Here is a 7,178-nt window from a genome sequence, read left to right on the forward strand (position 1 = left end):
TATATAATACTAATAAAAGAATAAATACATATTAATATTTTCTTTTGCGATTCGGTTCGCTTTGATTCTGTTTTGAAAAAATAATCTAAAATTCGATCCGATTCTAACGCTTTTTACAAAACAATATCTAAGCGCATTCAAAAATATTTCGTTTTTTACAATTTTCAGTTTTTTAGATTGATTTACTGTTTTATTTTAGACCGGTTTGAATTTAAACATTACTAATTTTCTTTAAGCTAACAAAAACTAAAAGTTTGGTTTTTTTTTTGTTGTAGAAAAAAAAAAAAAAAGTTAGATGGGTGATTCCTAAAACTACTGTTGAGTTGATATTTTTTTCACCACTCCATAGAACTTTAACTTGCAAAGACAATACATAATAGGATTAATGGTGCTTTATCCCCTATAATATAGGTCATTTTTGGTTTTCCCAGTATTACATGATAAATCACCTTTAACCCTACATAATATAGCAAGGTGTAGGTTGAAACTCAAGCCACCAAATACGGTTGCGGCAATGCCACATATCTTTGTGGATTAAAAAAAGAAAACAGCTCTTTCTATCATTCATTCATTCCAATTTCAATGAAATCAAACAAAGGATTCTCGGAAACCATATGATTAACATATTTCCTTTCCTTTCATTGACTTTTCTATTCCTTTCTCTTCATCACCCTACAATGGCGGATCAATCGCTTCACCAAACCCAACCATTGAAGCAAATCGCAATCGACTACACTCCAGAAGCATGTAACCACTGTCCTATCTCCAACACCATCGCCCTTACCTATGACCACCGCGGCGGTGCACGGTGGCGATCCACAACCCGTTTCCTATACGGAACCTTCACCGCCAAAATTCAAACTCCAAAAGGTAACACAGATGGCCTCAACTTCAACTTCTACCTTTCCTCTCTCGAAGGTGATAAATTGCAAGATGAGATTGATTTTGAGTTTCTCGGCAAAGATAGCACCATCATTCAAACCAACTATTACTCTAACGGTAATGTTCTATATAGTTAGAGATTTGTTAGAATTAACTTAAGTAGTTAGGCTCTGTTTGGTAATAGATGATAATATAGCTTATAGTGGATGGATTTATAGCGGATAGTTGATAAGTTAACTTATAACTTGTAGAAAATAAGCTAGTTGATTGAGTTTGTAGTATTTGATAAAATTAGGAGTTGAACTAGCTTATAAATACGAATTGACGTAAAAAAGATAAATTCAATTAATATTGATTTTTTTCCTATTAAGGTTATATATTCAATTAAGATGAGAGAATAATTGATAAACTATAAGTTATTTGAATTAGTTTATCAAAAAACAATATGGCTTTGGTAAAATATAGCGGATAATGATAATTTAGGTTATAGCTGATGAACTTATAGCAAATGACTTATAAATAAGCTAGCTTATAGCCAATAACAGATAATTTAGCTGATTGAATTTGTAGTGTTTGGTAAAATTAGCCGTTGAAGTAACTTATAAACTCTGTTGTCAATAGCTGCCGCGCCACCCGCTATAGCGGAGCGGAAAAAATCAGCACACCGCTTCTAACCGCGATGGAGTCAAAGCGGCCCGCTATTCAGCAGTGTGGGGTGGAGTCAATGCTGCTAAAGCGGCCTCTACACACACACACCATGCAGAAAGACGGGCTTGCCCATTACTTTAAACCGTTTTAAGAGTAGTTTTGTAATTTTTGAAACGTTAACTTCATGAATTATGAATACTTCATGAATTTTAAGTAATGTTCAAGGTATTTTAGTATTTGTTTTTGAACAATATGGTCTTTTAGTATTAAATATAGTAGTGTCCACGCCACAAAATAGCGCCCGCTACGTGACCTGCTCCCGCGACGCACCAATTTTTGGGGGTGGCCGCGCTGCGCCGCATTTCCGCTTTGACAACAGAGCTTATAAATATGAAATTACATGGGAAAAAATGTGCATTTAATTAATATTTACTTTTTTTAATTAAGATTGTAGGGGTAAAATTGAGATAAAAAGTGATAAGCTACTTGAATTAACTTATCAAAAAATACTAAAGGCTTGTGAGAAAGTGACCATTACCAAACGAGTTTGTTTTTTAGTCATATGAGCATATAAGATAAGCTATAAACTCAAAAACAGACCCATATGCTGGTAAAAATAAGTTAAAAGCTCATGAAAAAATGACAGTTATCAAACAAGTCTTTTGTACTCATATGAGTTATAAGCTATAAGGTCAAAAATATGTTTTGCCAATAGACCTTGGAAGTTAGTTATGATTAGGTGGAAGTTTGTTAGTTATAGATCATTATATAAAGGTGTATCATACCCTAATTGTATCATTATTTTTCGTTGGATTATTTATGAATAATTCATTTTTTTCTCAGTTTATTTTCTCTTAATTAGTTGAACTCAACCATGCTTCTTAACAGGTAATGGAAACAATGAAAAGATTCACCAACTTGGTTTTGATTCTTCTGATGGGTTTCATGAGTATGGGATCAAGTGGGGTGATGGGTTGATTGAGTGGTGGATTGATGGGAAGTTGTTGAGAAAGGATGAGAGGAAAGAGGGTGATATGTTTCCTGAAAAGGCTATGTATTTGTATGCTTCTATTTGGGATGCTAGTTGTATCGCTGAGGGAGAGTGGACTGGGAAGTATTGTGGAGCTGATGTTCCTTATGTTTGTCATTATAAAGATATTCATGTTCCTTTGAAGAATGCTGTCGAATGATCGTGTCTCTAGATCTTGTACTTTTCTGTTTTTATCTTCTGTTTTCAGACACATAGTGTTCATGATAGGTGGTCCGCTATGGATTGGTACTTGAAAAATCTCAAAATAATAGCAAAGATTGACACTTCCCTTCAGAAGTAGAAGTTCATGGTACTCTTTGTTCTCACAACTGAGACGATAATCTGGTTGATACTGATTTGACAAAAGGTAGAGAAAACGAAATATAAATCGAGTTTTGAAGAATTTATATCTATTTACACTGTTAGGTCACTGTCTCATAAACTTCAACTTGTGAATACCAACATCAGTTATTATTGGAGTTTCGAGCAATTTTCAAATACTGGATCCCTTTATACTGGTGAACCGCCATACTATAGAACTTGCCTTGTTTCAAGTGTTGTTCAATTTGAGCATTGTCATTGTTTGTTGTACTTGTTTGCCACGTGATTTATGGGCATTAACATGTTAATTGATTGTTTGTAACTTGACATGTAAGAGCATCTATCTCATGAACAATTTAGAAGCAACTGATTTTGGGTTGTTTAGCCTATATGAAGTGGTTCTGATTATGCCACATTATATTGTAATTTTTGGGATTTTTGAAATGATATCGAAAGTGGAATGAGTCTGCTTCTCTGTCTAAGCTGAATTTGACTGTCTATTCTGCTTAGATTTAAGCAGAGTGAGAGACTTATTTTGTTTCTTGCAATAAAAGTAAAAGCTCAACATTATATTCTCAAACATTGGTCTGATTGGAGTTAGCAAAACTATTATTACACACAATGTGTATTCTAAGTAGAAATCTGAAACAGACAATTCCAATCTAGTACCTTATTCTTATGTTTTATACTTATTTATGTTGATTTTTTTAATGCTTAAAATTTTATTGAGGGTTTACTTGTTTTCGTGATAATGTCTACGTCTACATTCTTATTTCTTGGATCCTTTCCTGATATCGATCAGCTTCAACTGCTTAATCCTTTTACAATTATTACATATCTCTGTTTTTTTTTTTTGTTCTAAAGAGTCTAACGGCGAAACTCACAGACACTAAGTGTTGAGAAATGAAGAATCCCAGATTCGTGAGGTGTACTTATGGGGCTTTTTATATCACTTTACTAAATTTACAATGGAAAAATGTGTCTGTCATGCTGCATTTAATCATAATTCACAAGCCTAGTTGTTTATCAGAAAGTTATTAGCTTCAAACTGATTATATATAAATTTGAAGCTGTGGAGCTTAATTGGTTGGTGAAACTGTACTAGGGAATGTAACATTTTTTCATGCAGATATAGTAGTTTTATGTGCTAACAGAACACAATTGTTCTTTCATTTGGAGCATGGCTTATCAAACAAGAATGAAGACAAAATAAAGGACATACTAAGGTAAATCTATGATGGCTTATCCAAGTCTACTCACTCAAACAATAACAAGATTAAGTCCAAATATAGCTTATTTTATCAAAATATCATAAGAGAAGTAAAATAAGAAGCTCCAAGATTTAAACATGACGAAGCAAATCAAATAACAATTTATCATTAAGAATCAGAATCACTTTCTTCACCGGAGTAACCTTTGTTGATCTTATTCAAAGCAGATCCAAAGATGCTCTCAAGCTCCTTCAAAAAGTCCAAAAACACAAATGTATCTTCCTGCTTGTTTCCATCAATCAAGCTTTTTCCCTTTATCATTGCAGAATCTATCAAAATTTTGTCTACAGGTGTCAGCATGGAACTAACACAATTATCCTTCATGATTTTCCTCACATGGTAAAGATAGTCATCCAAAGCATTGATTGCTTTAACTTTCTTTTTGAACTTCATATCTTCAGCCTTGAAATTCTCAGCTTCCTGGATCATTCTCCCAATTTCTTCACTTGATAATCTTCCATTTTCATTTGTTATTGTAATATCTTTCTTATTACCACTGGTTTTTTCCTTCGCAGAGACTTTTAATATACCGTCAGCATCTATAGCAAAGCATACTTGGACAGGAAGGTAACGAGGTGCATGAGGAACTGAAAGACGAAAGAAACCAAGCAAGTTGTTTTCGCTAGCTATCATTCTCTCGCCCTCATAAACATGAATTCGGACTCCAGTTTGGTTATCATATGCAGTAACATATCTACCTGTCTTCTTGACAGGGATGCAAGTGTTCCTAGGAATCATAACATCCATAAGATCTCCTTTTATAGAAAAACCAAGAGACAAAGGTATAACATCTTGCAGCGTCACTTTCGGAACAGTCTTCATGCCTTCACTCAACAAAGCAGCCTGAACAGCGGCACCATAAGCAACAGCCTCATCAGGGTTGATGCTCTTGTATAACTCCTTGCCCTTGAAAAACTCCTGCAATAGCTGCTTCACTTTGGGAATCCTAGACGAGCCACCAACAAGTACAATATCATCTACACTACTCTTGTCCATCTTAGCATCGGTCAAACAACTTTCAACGGTCTCCATACACTTTTCAAAGAGGTCCATATTCAGTTGCTCGAACTTGGCTCGAGTGATTGATGAGCAGAAGTCAATGCCCTCACATATAGCATCTATGTCAATTGTAGCCTCTGTATCGTATGAAAGTGTCCTTTTCGCCTTCTCGCAGTTAGTTCTCAATCTCCTTAGGGCTTTTGAGTTCCCAATAATGTCAACTTTGTTCTTCCTCTTAAACTCTTTCACAAAGTGATTCACCATTCGATTATCAAAGTCCTCTCCTCCAAGGTGAGTGTCTCCGGCAGTGGCCTTGACTTCGAAGACATTATTCTTTACTGTAAGAAGAGACACATCAAAAGTTCCACCGCCAAGGTCAAAAATAAAAATCCTTCTCTCTTCAAGACAATTAGCTCTCTTTTGAATGCCATATGCAAGAGCAGCTGCAGTTGGTTCGTTGATTATCCGTATTACATTGAGGCCAGCAATGACACCAGCATCCTTGGTGGCTCGTCGCTGCGAATCATTGAAATACGCTGGCACCGTAATCACTGCATTCTTAACAGGTGACTCAAGAAATGCATCTGCAATCTCTCGCATCTGTGATAGAATCATAGAGGATATTTCTTCAGCAACAAAGTGATGTTCCTTCCCATTGTAGTTCACAAGGATCTTCGGTTTGTCATTAGCACCAGCAGTGACCTTAAATGGCCACAACAGTTGATCCTTCTGAACTATGGAGTCACTATACTTTCTTCCAATTAACCTCTTTGCATCTGCAAAATTAAAATGGTGATGTATATAATATGTTTTCTCAAAGGTAACAACAAAACATAAAACATAACAATTAGAATAATATATAAAGGATAACAGTGATCTGTTACAGCTGGACGAACTTCAGTAACAGCAGAACCAAACAATAACAACAGCCGGATCCAAGGAAGATAGAGTAATCCTGGGTCAGAATAGTGGACATGCACCACAAACATAGGTGGACAGTTCCGGTGAGAGGCGAAGTTAAGTGTAACGAGGATGCTTCAACGACAAAAATTGTTTTAGTGCTGCTATGTGTGATAGAAACGAAAGAGGTGAATTCATTTGTGCTCAAACGGTGTGGAAAAAAGGTCAATCAATACCTCAAGAAGCAGAAGCATCGCGTCTAAGGCAAGTGCTTTTGTGGCTTACGAATTAGGGTTTCACTTGAGTGGCGATAGAGCTAGATAGCAAGCTATAGTGGTAGACGGATCTCGAGTAAGCTTTTGTGGCTTATTAATTTGGTGCTAGTATTATTTTTTATTCCAAACTTTAGGTTAAGTTTTATTTGGCGACAAGCCAACAATGTTGCTCATTGCACGGCCCTTATGATTATATTCCAACATGTATTATGACTATTTTGATGAATGAAAATTATATACATCTGCAAAGTTAATTATGTTTTTGATCCAGTAAACCTCTTTATTTTTTAGGGACTAAAAATTAAACAATGCTGGAAACATAAAATAAAAATAAACAAGAATTACCAAAGATAGTGTTGGTGGGGTTAGAGGAAGCTTGATTTTTGGCAGCATGACCAATCAATCTCTGAGAATTAGTAAAAGCAACACAAGAAGGTGTTGTTTTGTTTCCTTGATCATTGTGAATTATTTCCACACGATCAGTTTGCTCTTGCCATACTCCAACACATGAGTAAGTTGTGCCAAGATCAATTCCTATAGCAACTCCTTCATACTTTTTTGCCATTCTCTTTGAAGTGAGTGAAATGAAACTGTTAATAGAGAAGATTTTATGGATTGGTTTTAAATTTGTGGAATATGAAAAGTACATAAGCTGAATGTGTTATGTGCATGTGTTTGATTCCCTAAAATGAATTCATACAGTCCCTTCTTTGTCGGTTCACATTGCATGCGTTACGTATGGAAATTCTGCATTAAAAAAGTTTGAGTCTTTTGGTTGATCGGCAGTAATAATTTCATTATTTATTTTAGAGTGAAGATATTTTTTTTAACCCTTTGATTCTTATGAGAAGT

At 35.1% G+C, this 7,178-nt stretch overlaps 2 protein-coding genes across 2 annotated transcripts; one reads left to right on the forward strand and one right to left on the reverse strand.

The window, feature by feature from the left end:
- Positions 1-495: 495 nt before the first annotated feature.
- LOC25500955 (beta-glucanase) lies at positions 496-3,369 on the forward strand. The gene is made up of 2 exons (XM_013589492.3): positions 496-999; positions 2,419-3,369. Exons 1-2 carry the CDS (start codon positions 615-617, stop codon positions 2,718-2,720), a joined length of 687 nt encoding a protein of 228 aa, XP_013444946.2. The 5' UTR covers positions 496-614; the 3' UTR covers positions 2,721-3,369.
- Positions 3,370-4,242: 873 nt separating this feature from the next.
- LOC25500956 (heat shock 70 kDa protein 4) lies at positions 4,243-6,919 on the reverse strand. Its single transcript, XM_039828551.1, has 2 exons — positions 6,672-6,919; positions 4,243-5,927 (listed from the first exon to the last, which is right to left on the reverse strand). Exons 1-2 carry the CDS (start codon positions 6,889-6,891, stop codon positions 4,261-4,263), a joined length of 1,887 nt encoding a protein of 628 aa, XP_039684485.1. The 5' UTR covers positions 6,892-6,919; the 3' UTR covers positions 4,243-4,260.
- Positions 6,920-7,178: the final 259 nt, after the last annotated feature.

Source organism: Medicago truncatula, chromosome 8, assembly GCF_003473485.1.
Source record: "Medicago truncatula cultivar Jemalong A17 chromosome 8, MtrunA17r5.0-ANR, whole genome shotgun sequence".
Classification (NCBI taxonomy): Eukaryota; Viridiplantae; Streptophyta; class Magnoliopsida; order Fabales; family Fabaceae; genus Medicago; species Medicago truncatula.

Coding starts and splice junctions, on each gene's coding strand:
- LOC25500955 (XM_013589492.3), top strand. CDS start 615: ATGATTAACATATTTCCTTTCCTTTCATTGACTTTTCTATTCCTTTCT. Junction 1,000..2,418: donor AACCAACTATTACTCTAACG/GTAATGTTCTAT, acceptor GCTTCTTAACAG/GTAATGGAAACAATGAAAAG.
- LOC25500956 (XM_039828551.1), bottom strand. CDS start 6,891: ATGGCAAAAAAGTATGAAGGAGTTGCTATAGGAATTGATCTTGGCACA. Junction 5,928..6,671: donor CCCCACCAACACTATCTTTG/GTAATTCTTGTT, acceptor TTAATTTTGCAG/ATGCAAAGAGGTTAATTGGA.